General features: G+C 43.6%; 1 protein-coding gene across 2 annotated transcripts; it reads left to right on the top strand.

The window, feature by feature from the left end:
* The first annotated feature begins 1106 nt into the window (after positions 1-1106).
* On the top strand, positions 1107-12426 carry LOC102009464 (chromosome unknown open reading frame, human C5orf15). Of its 2 annotated transcripts, none has more exons than XM_005376124.2 (3): positions 1107-1293; positions 8710-9233; positions 10964-12426. In XM_005376124.2, the coding sequence occupies exons 1-3, from the start codon at positions 1158-1160 to the stop codon at positions 11093-11095; spliced, it is 792 nt and encodes a 263-aa protein (XP_005376181.1). In that variant the 5' UTR covers positions 1107-1157; the 3' UTR covers positions 11096-12426. The 2 variants fall into 2 exon arrangements, with proteins under 2 accessions (XP_005376181.1, XP_005376182.1); XM_005376125.2 differs by lacking the exon at positions 1107-1293 and adding an exon at positions 8539-8638.
* Positions 12427-14416: the final 1990 nt, after the last annotated feature.

Genomic DNA, 14416 nt, shown 5'->3' with positions numbered 1-14416 from the left:
TGGGCAAGGGGACAAAGGACCAGGGTAGAGGTCTGAAGTGTTTATTACAGAAAAAGTCCTATTTAAGTCTGAAGCAATCTCCAAACAAGCAGAAGCTAGGATAGAAGAGTATTTGTTAAAGCAAGCAGTGTTTTCTGTATTCAAAGAAGTGAAAGCTCCTGGGGCTCTTGGGTAGACCGAGTGCCTTGGTCAACCTGGAAGGTTTGCAGTAAAGGCACCAGTCCACCCTTACGGGCTGTGGCAGACTTTGGAAAATGCGCAAATGAATGACTTCTTAGTTTTCTAGACACACAGTTTGTGTGTTTCTGAGCTGTCTCTGGGGCCAGATAAACGTTACACGGAAACTAGAACACAGGCCCTTCTCATTCTGTAGAGAGGCCGCTCAGTTGTCTGGGGAAAGCGGCGATCTTCTGAGGCAGTCATACAGACAGTTCCGAAGCTGTGGGTACAATAAATGTCTTTATGCCATGCTGACGTTCGTGAAAACTGATTAACTGGGATTTTCATGCACCAAAGCATACAGCTGTTTATTACGGAAACAGTCACCGAATGTACACACAGACCGAAGCCCTGTGCCAGAGCCTTAGCGAGCTTGCTGGAGGCTGCTCCATTTGCATTTTCTTGTACTGGGAGTTTTCAGTTACAAAATTTGCAAATAAACGTGTTTTAGGAAATCTGGAAGCTATCACAATGGCAACACTTCCTAACCACCTTGCCTGGCTTTCCTTTGGAAATACCTTTACCATCTTACACAGTTTATGTTTTACCTGTAGTCTCTCCCACAGGAGAATAAACCGCTAGTGACTTTTACGTTTCCTTCACCTTTGGGGTACGGAGGAGGGAAGTTCACCTTCATGATGAATCTACAGTGCTGGATCTTCCTTTAAAAAATGTTTTAAACTTCTACTGGCTGTAGAATAGCCCATCATGTGATCTGAAGCATCTTACACACTCCGTCCTAGCCCACTGCTGAGGGCAGACCAATCCCTCGCGCTGTAACTCCCAGTACCCTTCCCCCTGATTTGCATTCCTAGCCCTACGCCAGGCTGAAACGTCATCACGCTGGGACGTTAATGCCCAGGCCCGCGGCGCCTCGCGCAGTATCTGACGTCATGACGTAAGCCTAGCAACGGCGCAGGCTCCCGGACTAGTCCGTTATGGCCGCTACCGCCTGGGGAAGGATGAGAGACGCTGCGCAAGCGAAGCTGCTCCCCGGGTCGGCAATGCAGGCCCCTGGGGCGCTTGCGCGGCCGCTGGTCGTGGCACTCCTGCTGGCGCTGGTCTTGATCCCTGGTAAAGGGTCGGGGATCGGGTGAGGGCGGGCACGAGAAGGCTCCGAGGGCTGCGCGCGGGTCGGAACACGGGCCGGGCCAGGGGAAGGGCGCTGCCGAGGGTCTGGAGCTGACGGCCGCATCTGGTCGGGGCACAGTCTCTGCGGCCCGAGCGGGGAGCGTGTGGTGTTTGAAGGGGGTTCAGGACCGTGGGGTCTCCGAGGCCTTGAGAAGTGGCGCTGAGAAATTGAGGGAGCAGCGAACACAGTGTAGGTGGACGGCGAGGGGGTGTGGTGGTGCGGTCTGGGGAGCCTTGAAGAATGGCTGCCGCGAGGAATGGTGGACGTGGGGCCTGCAGAGTTCTTGGGAATAGGGAGCTAGGAAGGTCTCACAAAAAGGGCGGAGGAACGAGAGCTGAGGAGGTGGTCGGGGCCGGGCGGTGTGGTATCTGAGGAACCTCGAGTCGGGGATCCGCGGGGCCAAGGAAGGAAGGGGTTTTCCTATAAGGGGTGAGGTCAGTGGTAAAGATCGAGGTGGGCAGGGGCAGCGACCCGGCGGCTGGACTAAGCCTCTGCAACATTTCAGAGAGGGAAAGGGAGAAGGTGTGGGTTTTGGGTACTGGTGCATCTCTGAGGTCTGGAAGCTTCTGGTAAAGAGCCAGGGCCCTGGGGTGTTGGACTCCTGGGAGGTTTGGGAGGAGAGGGGGTTGAGAACAAAGGAGGTTCTTTTTGAGCGTGGTCGTTATAGGACGCAGATATATGTGGTGAGTTAACCAACCCAACCCTGACTTATTTTAATGGGTCCGTAGGACTTGACTGGGAAAGGATTTTTAGTGGGAAAAATCTGGTAAGAACTTACAAGTTCATAAGTAGGATCTTGTTTAGTAGACCTCCTCCCCACTCACTGTGAAAGTCTGAGACATAATCCTTCTCTCCCAAAATCTTTGAGTTTTCCGATTGTTACGGGGAAAATAACTCCAGCCTGTGAGATGTCAGATGAGCCGAGTTTGTGGTCTCACAACATCGGGCCATCAAGACTGCACCAAAGGAGGAAGTTAGAGTTTTGTTGGAAATAAGAATAGCTTCTGAATTTCCAGGCCATGTCCTGAGTGGGTGGACACTTAGGATCTTTGTCAAGAGTATTTACATAGTGAAATCACAAGATGGGTACGACGTGGGCTTATAGGATTACAAGTATAGTCACTTAGCTAATATCGGTCAAATAGGGAAATGAGCCACGTAGCAAGAGTACATAGAAAAGAACAAAGGAATTCTTGGAAAGGGTTGTGTCCAGATGTTCTGGTCGTCTACGTATGCATCTGATGCCTGTCTGGGCCCACTGGACCAGGCAGTGCTATTTACAGTATAACCTCAGTTTGCTGTTTATTTTTTATTTATTTAATTTAATTTTTTTTTTTTGTCTTTTTGAGACAAGGTCTTGCTATGCAGTTCAGGCTGGCCTTGAGCTCTCTTTGTAGCCCAGGCTGGCCTCGAACTTGCAATGATCTTCCTGCCTCAACCTGCCGAGTGCTGGAATTACAGGCATGTACCACCATATCCTGCAGGTTGCTGTTTATCTTGCAGGCCTGGGTACTGCATCTCCATCTCAAGGCCTTGCTTTCTTCAGATTGACTACCAGCCACAATCTTTGTCTCATCTTCTGTACTGACTTCCTGCAGGGCCCAGTCCCTCTCTAACTGCGTGTTAATTTCTCTCTAACTTCACTGTCTATAATAAGATAAAAAAACAGTGTGAACCAGGATCATTTTCTTAGCTCAACAGGGAATGTCAAACTATACATTTCTTTACTGCAGTGCTGTGGGTTCATACTCAGTGTTTCCTCAACAACACTAAAGGCCAGCGATGGACTGCCCTCCCAGAAGTATTTGCTAGTCTCTAGGGGAGGACTGTGGTCCATTTTCACAAGGCCCTTTCATTATGAGTAAAATGTACTCCAGTAATCCCAGCCCTGAAGGAGTCTGAGGCAGGAGGAGCTCACGTTTGATTTCTGCTTGGCAATTTAGCAAGATCCTGTCTCAAAAATTAAAAAGCTGGGCTATTGCTCTGTGGTAGAGTGTTCCTGGGTTTGACTTCCTAGTACAATACTGGAGGCAGGAAAAAAAAAGTAAGGAGCATTGCCCTGGTTGATGCAGATCCTGCTGCTCCTAAAGTTCTTGAATTGCATAAGTATGTGTGTATGTGTCTGTTTTCTGATACTGAGGATTGAACCCAGGCCTTACCACTGAGCTGCATTCCTAGCTCTTTTAGTTTTCATTTTGAGACAGGGTCTTACTAGGTTGCTAAATTGTCGAGGTGGCTCAGATTTACAATCCTCCTGCCTCAGTCTCCCAGAGTGCTGGGATTACAGGCTTGTACTGCCATGCCTGGCAGCATAATTGTTTTGATCATTTAATCATCTAAGAAAAAAATGGCATTGAAATATATTTCCTGCTGGAATTCTTAAGAAGCATAGTTTGGGGATATATATCTGGGAACTAGTTTCATAAGTGACTTTTCCCTATAGGATGATTGAAAATGTGTTGGGGTGAGGAGGTGAGGCAAGTGAGGAGGTACATGGAGTGTGAAGATATCCTTACATCTCTTTTTGTTAGAACCCTAACTATTGCTACAACTACTTGAACCTTTTAGGAACTTACCTTTTAAATTGAGTGTTTATATATATTGATGTTATACATTCAGATTTTCCCTACTGAAATAAATGAAAACTAACATGCTTTTCACAGAAGAGCAGCTTCATTGCAATAGAATAGTACTTGTAAAGCTTGGGTAAAACAGTATCAATATTTTTTTGTAAGCATACCTATGTTGGATTTCAAATTAATCACTCTAGGATGTGTTGAGTTCCAAATTCCTTTTTTTTTTTTTTTTTGTCTTTTTGAGACAGGGTCTCGCTTTGTAGCCCAGGCTGGCCTCGAACTCTCAGTGATCTTTTTGCCTCAGCCTCCTGAGTGCTGGGATTACAGGCGTGAGCCACCACGCCCAGCTCCAAATTTCAAATAAGTTTAGAAGTTGCAAAGTTACCACATTAGATTTATTTAAACTTGTTCTGTGTTAGGTTTCTTAAAATTTCAGTGCTTAGGTGTGTTCCTGGCAGTCTGTAAGAAGTTTTCGATTTTATGTTTTTGTTTTGATAAAGTCTAAAAAAAATTAACAGCATTTTAATCACAGGATGACCAGCTTATGTCTTCTTGCCGTACCATTTCAGAAATTCTTGCTTTTCTATAGTTTCCATTGTTATATATAGTATAAATGTGTGATGCATTTAATTTTTAAGCAGGTTTTCTCAAACCAGTGTATGAGTGAATTCTCAGGGTCATCTGCATTCTCAAAAATTTTTTTTCTTTTTTGCAGTGCAGGGAATTGAACCTCAGGTCTTGCACACACTAGGCAAGTTACATTCTCAGATTTGAGAATAGTTTTATTTCAAGACAGTTTTTAAAAGGGGTCCAGTGTTTTAAAAGCTTATTTATTTTTTGGGGGGGCACACTGGAACTTGAATTTAGGACGTCATGTTTGTCAGGCAGGCGCTGCACCACTGAGCTAAATCCCTGGTCCTAGTTTTTTTTTTTTTTTTTTTTTTTGGAGATAGGGTCTCAGTATGTAGTCTCAGTGTGTAGTTTAGGCTGGCCTTAAATTTACTGTGTTGCCTAGGCTGGCCTCTAACTTGTGGTGATCTTCCTGTCTCAACCTCTTGAGTGCTGGGATTACAGGTCTGTGCCACCATGTCTGGCTTAAAATGTTTTATTTTTAAAATGTTAAGTTTTAACTAGAGAGGTGGTATTGGTTAGGAAAGGGAAGAAGTAGAAGATTTAGGAGTCTAAAGTAACATGTTTGTAGAAGCTCAGCAGTTAAGTTGATAACATCAGAGTTGTCACTTTGATAATTCTGAATACTCTTCTCTTGTGACTGGATCAGCTGTTCTGATTTGAAGGAGAGAAGAGCAGACCATGAGGTTGATCTGCTTTGTATCAAATGTTTCAGATGAATTATCAATTTACTTTACTATGCTGTATTTGTATATTACTTACAAGTTATTTCTTAAACAACATACGTTCTTCTACTTGGTGCTAGGTATTGGAGTTAGCCAGTGAATACAGTGATGTTGGAGGTATTCTTAGAACAAGTGGGCTTTTGCTTGGCTGAGATCAGGGGAGGGGTTTTTCAGGAGATTGGTGGTACGGAGATGCTACTTGGCATGTGACTTGGGGTTTGTGATGCTTGGTTGGTTTGAAGCATGTTTGGTAAGTACTTGTTTGTTGAATGCCTGACGTTAAGCAGCAGTGGAGGTAGAGTAGAACAGCTAGGGAGATTAGTAAGTGTTAATGAGAGTGAGGATTGGGAGCCAGATCTGTTGGACCTTGTAGGTTATTAAGAAGACTTTGGCTTTTGAGGGAAAGTGAGAGTGAGAGTGGGAGCGCAGGTGAGCTCCCTGGAGGGTGTTAAGTAGACAAGTGACCTTACCTCACTAAGTTTGTTGAAGGTGACTCTGGCCCCTCTGTTGAGTGTGGACAGTAGGGGTTAGGGTGGCAGTGGGTAGATCAGTCAGAGGCTGTTAGAATAACCCAAGTGAGGTGAGCCAGATTAATGAGGAGGCTGTTGGGGTCAGATGAGGTGTCTGCTTGGACTAGGCAGAAGTGTTGGAGAAGTGAAAACAGTAACGGATTGGAAGTGAGGTGTTAAGAAAATGACAACTGCTCAGGTTTTTGGTTTGAGTAACCAGAAAGATGGAATTACTGTTACTTGAGAAAGAGACTGTAGGTAGACTAAGGGAGGTATAGAAATTCATTTCTTGAAATAAAATTTTTTTCATTTGTGTTCGTTATAAATTTACTTGCAGTTATACAAAACAATATAGAGACCTTCTAACACTTTACTCAATCTTCCCCAACAGCAACATCTTGTACAACTATAGTGCAATAGCGCAACTATAGTGCAATAGCGCAACTATTGACATCAGTAGAGTCAAGATATAGGGTATTTCGTGGTCCCATTTGTTGACTCTTTGAAGCTATCCTTCTCTCCTGAACTTCGGTGGCTACAAATGTGTTTCCCATTTCTGTAATTTTGTTATTTTGAGAGTCTGATGTGAGTGGAATCATGCAGCATGTAACCTTTGGGAATGGCCTTTTGTTATCAGCATTATTCTCTGGAGATTCAACCAGGTTGTTAAATGTGTCATCAGTTTTTTTTTTTTTTTTTTAATTGCTAAGTAGTATTCCATGGCACAGATATACCTTAATTACCTGTTGAAGCCTGTTTGGGTTGTTTACAGCTTTAGGCTATTAAGAATAAAGCTTCTATAAACATTTGTGTTCAGATTTCTGTATGAATGTAAGTTTTCATTTCTCTGGGATAAATGCCCAGGAGTGCAGTTTCTGGGGGATGCAGTAATTGTGTATTTAGTTTTAAAAGAAACTACCAAATTGTTTTCTGGAGTGGCTGTCTTGTTTTACATTCTCACTAGCAACATGAGTGATCCTTTTTCTGTGCATCCTTGTCAACGTTTGGTGTTGTCGTTCTGTTTTCTTTTAGCCATTCTGCTATGTGTGTAGTGCTACCGCTTTGTGGTTTTCATGTGCATTTGCCTAGTGGCTAATGATCTTTTCATGTACTTACTTGACATCTGTGTGTCCTCTTTGGTGAAATGTCTCTTTGTGTCTTTTGCCAGTGTTCTAACTGCATTGTTTGCTTATTTTTATTTTTAAGTTTTGAGAATTCTTTATGTTTTCTAGAAACAAGTCCTCTGTTGGACATAGTACTTAATTTTTTTTTTTTTTTTTTTTTGCCATTTTGTATCTTGTTTTATCCTCATTGGGGGAAGTTTTCACAGAACAAAATTTTTTAATTTTGAAGAAGGGCAGTTATTTTTTTCTTTTATGTGTTGTGCTTTTGGCATCAAGTCTAAGAAAGTCTTTTCCTAGTTCCTAAATTTCAAAGATTTTATCCTATTTTTTTAAGGGTTTTATGTTTACATTTAGATATGTGATTTTATTTTTATTTATTTTTTTGTAAGGTATGAGACTTAGGTTGAGGTTCATCTGGCCCTCTAATGTGGTGGATTACATGGATTGATTTAAAAATATTGAACCAGTTTTGTGTATATGTATATAATGTGTGTGTGGTGCTGGGGATCAAACCTAGGGCCTTCTGCTTGCTAAGTCTATACTCTACTACTTAGCTATTTCTCCTGCTCCTATAATTGTTGTATTAGTCAGTTTTCTGTTACTATAATGAAATAACTGAGGCAAGTATAAGGAGAAAGGGTTTACTCTGGTTCAAGAAGGTTCAAGTCTGAGATCTCTGACCCCATGACTTCAGGCTTTTGGTAAGGACAATGGGTCCTAGTGGGAATGTGTGGTGGAGGAAACCACTGGTATCAACCAGGAAGCAGAGAGAGAGAGAGAGAGAGAGAGAGAGAGAGACACCTGGGATTACAGGTGTGCACCAACACGCCCACTTAAAATATTTTATTTTCATAGCCTTTCAAATGTTATCTAATGTATTTAGATCCCACATGATAGTGTTTTGTGGTTAAACATCCTTGAAGTTCTTCAGCTGAGGCTGTATAGGGTTATAGATTAGGAACACGGCTCAGTTTCAGCAGGGTTTCTCTGTTGATTGCTTGCTCTGTAGAGTTTACTTACCTGATTTCCCCTTTACTCTAAGGAAACCATGCTGAGTGGCAGGAGCATAGGGAAATCAGAGGTTGTGTCGTTTGGTGTCTTTCCCTGAACCTAGACTGCCTTCCTGTCTTTGCTGTCACTTAGCTTTCAAGAGCCAGCCCTCATTTTGTCTGCTAGGCATTTTCCCTTTCTTCCTCCTGAGGATATTTGTTTTCTTTTCTAACTTGGAAGGAGTCGTCTTTCTGTTCAGGTACCCCTTAGAAATGCTGCCTACAGCTTGGCTATGCCGTCTCTTCGGTGTGTTGCATTGTGTTGAAAGGGGTTAGGTTCAGAGTATATCCTTTCCGTGACCTCCTGGGGCCCTCATCATTTGCCCTGTAAGGTTCTAGAAGGCAGGGTTGGAACCTGGGCGGGGATGGCTGGAACCGTCCTCTTTGTGAGAGGAGCACGCGCCACAGGGAGCGCACCCCCCACACACAGCGAGAAGCTCCCTCCGGCGGGGAGGGGGAGGGCCGCGTGGGTTTGGCCTCTGTTCCCAGCTCTTTGCAGCTCTTTGTTTCTGTGGCAGGCAGGCGAGGCAAGCGTTATTACTGGCGAAGCAGTTGTCCACTGCTGAGTATGTAGCTAAGAAGAGATGGGGAGCTTTGGCTGTGGAGGTGTCATAACTAGTTCCCTAGACAAAGTTACAGGAATTTAGCAGAGGAATGCTTACCTGGAATTTTAAGTAAGTATGCTTTGTAGCACGGTGGAGATAAAACTAGAGATTTCCGGGTAATGTTTATTCATTTCTTTCAGGTATGTCAGAGGCACAGCTTACAAATCAAACTGTATACACCCTAGATGTTTCTCATGCAAATGATTTAAAACATGAGAATCAAACCGCACCTTCTGTTTCCCACGTCACCACCACTCTCCCGCCCCCGACTGGCACTGAGAAGAGCAGAGGGGCCACGGCAGCCCCCCAGCCCTCGCCTGCCCACTCTGTGCTCCCAGAAGCAGCTGCTGACCAGGAGGACCCGAGCCTGGAGGAGGAGGAGGGGCTGCTCTCACCCAACAGCCCTCCGTCCCCTGGCAGAGACCCTCTGGACAACGGAGACTACGGAGAGGCGGACTACGACTGGACCACCAGCCCCAGGGACGAGGAGTCGGATGAGACTGTGGAGGAAAACAGGAGCTACATGGAGATCGAGCAGTCCGTGAAATCTTTTAAGTCTCCACCCTCAAATATCGAAGAGGAAGACAGCCATTTCTTTTTTCACCTTATTATTTTTGCTTTTTGTATTGCTGTTGTTTATGTTACGTATCACAATAAAAGGAAGGTACGTTTGGGCATTGTTCCTTTAGTTGCACTTTCTTATCTTAGTCATGTGTTTTATCAGCTCGTTTTGAGTCCCGGGGCTCAGGCATGAGTAGGAAAGTGCTCTACCACTGAACTGCCTCCCCAGGCCTTTTTATTTCATTTTTTAATTTTGAGACAGGATCTCTGTCAGTTGCCCCGGCTGACCCTGAAGTTCCCACCCTTTCGTCTCAGGCTTCAGAGTAACTGGGATCACAGGCATGTGCCACCATGTCCAGCCCTTACCAGTTCTTTTTTAGTCAAGTTTAAAGTGATAGTAAAATATTGACATGCTTAATCTTTTTCTCTTCTTTTTTTTTTTTTTTTTTTTTTTGGTGGCACTGAGCATTGAACCTAGGGTCTTCACACTGAACCCTCTTTTATTATTACTATTTTTTTTTTTTTTTTTACTTTGGACAGGGTTATGCGGAGTTGCTAAGTTGCCCAGCTGGGCTTGAATTGAACTATCCTGTATCAGCCTCCCAGAGTGCTGGGATTATAGGTGTTTGCCACCAGAAGTATTATATGTTTATTTCAGAAAATTGAGAAAACATAATAAGAGTTTAGAAAATTTAAGTTACTGCCAAGACAGCATTATTACTTTTCTAGCGTATTCCTGGTCTATAAATATGTGTAAAATCTCTACATATATGTGTATAATTTTTAAATGTATGTTATCTCATATAGATAACATTTTTTATATAACCAACCATGAGCATTTACCATAACATTAATATTCTTTAAAAACATGGCTTAATATCTGCATGATTTGTTTCCTATTGGATAATTAGATGCTTTCCAATTTTTGACTCAGAAAATGTTGTTATGAACATTTATTTCTGTGTTGGAATTAGCATGCTGGGCCACACGAGGCATAAATAGTATGGCTGGGTCATTTCATGTAGTTTGTTTCTGCACTGTCTAACACCACAGCCAGAGTTGTCTTTCAAAATACTTACGGGGAGATCATGTACCCTATTTCCTTTAAATTCTGAAGGAAATCTTGCTGGGTGTGGTGGTGCATGCCTATAATTGCAGCACGCTAATCCCAGCACTCGAGAGGCTGAGGCAGAATGATCACTGTGAGTTTGAGGTCAGCCTGAACTACATAGTGAGACTCAGTCTCAAAAAAACCCAAAAGAAAAGGAAATCATAGTTCTTGGCTTTATTGGAACTTGCCTTTTGATTCTATAAAATTATGTTCTTTTTAGAGATCTTGAATTTTTTTTTTACTCAAGAAATGGCAAAATGGAACAGTTATTTTCAAAATGCCTTCCAGCTTTGAGAATCAAGTGAACCTATTAATAGAAAATAGCAGACAAGCCCTTGGGATCATTTGTCTATCCCTAGCTCTGTAAATATCAGAGGTAGACAGAATTTTGAATGCTAATGGTACATGATCGCAGTGTTTGATGTTGGGCGGACAGTAGTAAGGAGTCCTAAGGGACTCATGAAACAAGTAGGCTTGTGTCACTCAGGCTCTGAAGAGAGCACCCGGAATCAGTCTTTAATAATAAGGACCCCTGTGTATGTTGACCTTTGAGGGGTGCTGTGTGGCTTGTTTACTTCTAGAAAACAAAGTAGCCTTTGTTGTTGGTGATATGTAATAGTTGTGTTTGGGAACCTAGGAGAAAGATGTTTCACTTGTTATAAAGCCTTTTGCCGTGTCTTGTTTCCTCTTTCGCATGTCTAATTCATTTTCTTTTATTTCAGATTTTCCTCCTAGTTCAAAGCAGAAAATGGCGTGATGGCCTTTGTTCTAAAACAGTGGAATATCATCGCCTCGACCAGAACGTTCATGAGGCGATGCCTTCTCTGAAGATTACCAATGATTATATTTTTTAAAGCACTGTGATTTGGGTTTGCTTATTATATGATTTTATTTGCTTGACTTTTTATATGCTGTTGTGCAGGTGTTTGCCATAGCAATTGGTACTTAAATGAGAGGTGGATCTCTCTTTTGCCTTGGTGCTTTGGGAATTAAATGTCACAAACAGGAGTATATAATTTTTTATCTACACTTTTAGAGCTGATTCACCCAGGGGTCCCAAATGTAAGTTAAGCATTACCTTATATTTATACTCTGCCTCTAGTTTCTATTATTTTTCATTTCTTGTACTATTTCTGGAAGTTACAGTATTTTTAAAAGACCCCAAACTTGTAACTAAATTCTAACATGTCTAGTACCACTTTCTTAGATTCACCTGCCATCCGAATACTAATTTTTATTACAAATTTCTTGGCGGTCACCAACGGTAAGGTACAAGGATGGATGTGGTAATGCTTCACGTTTAAGTAACATTTTGTTTTCTAAAGAAAACTCTTTAGAACTCAGGCAACAGAAACACGATTTAAGATAACGGTGTTGGTCAATTTGACCACAGTTTTAGGTAACACATTAAATGTGTCTGGAAATTATGGTGAAAAAAAGACTACAGTTTGCCGTGGATATAAATAAAATGTGATATAGACACTGTTGTTTGAATTGCTGAATTAAGAGATAGTAGGAACTATGGTGAGATATTAAACACATGACCAGTTACTTTTAGGTAGCAATTGAGTGTAGCACAGGTTCCTCCAAGTGTTCAAGCAGTGGGCAGAATTTAAAATTATATCAGATTTGTTCATGTTTTTTATTGTGAAATAAGTTTGAATAGGTCTTAGGGGACATTATCACTTGAATAATGTTGTATTTAGATCTTTGGAATTAAACTTATACCTGAATGAAGTTGTTTGTATACATAAAGGACATATGTGTACAATGACCTTTCCCTCCTGGACTTAGTATATTTTCTTTTCTGTTTTTTACAGCAACTGGAAATTACTGTATTTTATGTTAGCAGATCTTTCTGTCATAAAGAATTGATCATTGTGTAAATATGTGATTTGAACTGCGATTGACTTTCAGGTCAGGTGTTGCTGCAAGTTTTTAGGGAACACGACCTCTACCGTCCTGTGTTGAAGCCCAGGCGGCGGTGGCTTGCGCTTGCGCAGGGATGGGAGGAGCAGTGCCTGCCCCCCTCGTCTCCACCCGACAGCCGACTGTGCTGAGGAGGAAGGGAGCCCAACGGAAATACACCTGAGCTGTTTTACTGCAGTAATTTTTTCATATCTGAAATTGTATTATTTAATATTTTGATGAATAATATTTTAAAAAATAAATGGCATAGATGGAAGTCTGCTGTTTCAGGCATGATTCATTTCGGAGTAACATTTGGAGGTAACAGGAGAGTGCTGTGTCCGGGAGGAAATGAACCTGACTGCCCTGCCGCTGTCCCTCTCAGCTGTGACACTCTGCCTCCAGGGTGCCACTCAACCCGTAAGTCCCGCCGTGCGGCCGGTTTCCTGCTGCGTGCCCGTGCTCACAGAAACTGTAAGGGGGATGGCAAGGCGAAGCAGCAGAGCAGTGTGCTCCCTGTTGTCTGGATGGCGGCCTTTCCCAGCCCGGAGCGTTAGCCCTCTCAGCGGGCCTGGGGCTCTGCGGTCTGATCTGCAGTGAACTTGAGAATGGGAACACCGATTGGTCCCCTCCTGCCCCCTGACTTGCCCTGTGCCTGCCACCTACTAACCTGTTGTTGAATGGGGTAGCTGGGAAATTAGATGAGAAGGTCATCTCTAGCTCTGCACAGAATCACCGCGAGTGTCCTGGACATACATGCACGTAGGGCACAAGAGTCGGGATGGATGGGGTTACTATCTTCACATCCACCTGTCTTGGTGAAGCTAAAGCCCATTCTGTGGAGATGTCACCCTGTTACCCACGTGCCAGCTTCCGGTCGGAGCAGCTGCTGCCTGGGAGGTGCAAAAGGTGACCAGGGCACAGTTGGCAATGTTCCAGGTCTCCTGCCCGTGGTGTGAGGGCCAGAAAGAGCTGACTGCACTTCCGCCTTCTCAGCCTGCTTCAGTGCTGCAACCGTTTGCCCCTCTCCGGGTTTGCATGAAGCTATTCTGTTCTTACAATGGTCAGGTGTGTTGAAGCAGGCAGGAAAGGCTGTTCCGAGGTCTGAGGTCTGAGGTCGTTCTGGCCTAACCCGACACCGCCCAGCCAGAATATATGGGGATTGTCTTCAAGGGGTAATGGCGTTCTGTTCACTTGGGTTTTAACTTGGACAGTAAGGAAATCGCCAGAGAAGATGCTGGGAATTAAGTGGGGGCCGTGTCTGACTCGCACTTCAGTAACCTTCCGAGGTGGTGACCTGTTCTCTGGGCAGCTTACATTACTCAGTGGGTCTGATTTGGGGTGAGCAGTAGTTTCTACCCCGTCTGTCTTCCAGCTCCTTCCGAAATAGTTATCCGCTCCCTTCGATCATTAATGAATCTCCAACTTTAAAATCCCCTGCTCCTCCTTAGGAAACTTCGTCAGTTACTAAATATCTCTGCTCTGAAACGCTGTGCTTCGTTCCAAACCCCCAAAGGGCCCCTTTCCCGAATGTCCCTTCTGTGGGTCCTTTTGTGCCCTTCTGCCAGGTGCTTGCAGTGGGGTGGAGCTGGGAGGGCCTAGTTCCTGCCCAGGCTATTTTGCAACCTGTAGTGAGAACCCAAAAACATTTCCTGCCTGTTTCCTAAGAGTGAGAAGGGACTTGAGGTCTAACTTGAAGGTCCTGGGCCTCGCTGGGGCTAAGGTGGTCTCGGCTCATATTTCTCCTACCTTGTCTAGGAATGCAGACCTGGGGAGAAATGGGGGCTGGGACGCATGTGGGATGAGGCTAGGGCTGGAGGACCTCGATCTGATGGTTTTGTTGTCTTACTCTCCTGCCATGAAAGTGTTTGATTAGCTCACAGGACTTGTTTTATTTTTGAAGCAGGGTATTGTTACATAGTTCAGGCTGGCCTTGAACTCATGTAGCCCAGGCTGACCTTGAACTCATGGCAGTCCTCCTGCCTCAGCATCCCAAGTGCTGGGATTATAGGAGTATGCCACTATACTGGACTATCAATTTCTATGATTTTCTCACTTTAGGAATATTATATATATGGAGCTATATTATATATAACCTTTTTTTTGAGAGATACAGGTCTAGGTTTAATATTTAGCATGTGGAAAGCCAGTTTCCCCAGCACTGTTTGTTTAAGAAGATTTCTTCCAGTGAAGATGTTTGGCCCCTTTCTGAAAGATAAGGCAGCTGAGTGTGCTTGGGTTGTTTCTTCTTTTACACTGATTATTGT

The sequence above is a fragment of the Chinchilla lanigera genome, unplaced genomic scaffold (assembly GCF_000276665.1).
Source record: "Chinchilla lanigera isolate Chin_1 unplaced genomic scaffold, ChiLan1.0 scaffold00007, whole genome shotgun sequence".
Taxonomy (NCBI): Eukaryota; Metazoa; Chordata; class Mammalia; order Rodentia; family Chinchillidae; genus Chinchilla; species Chinchilla lanigera.
Note: the sequence above shows the minus strand (reverse complement) of the source record. Positions and strands in the feature narration are given on the sequence as shown.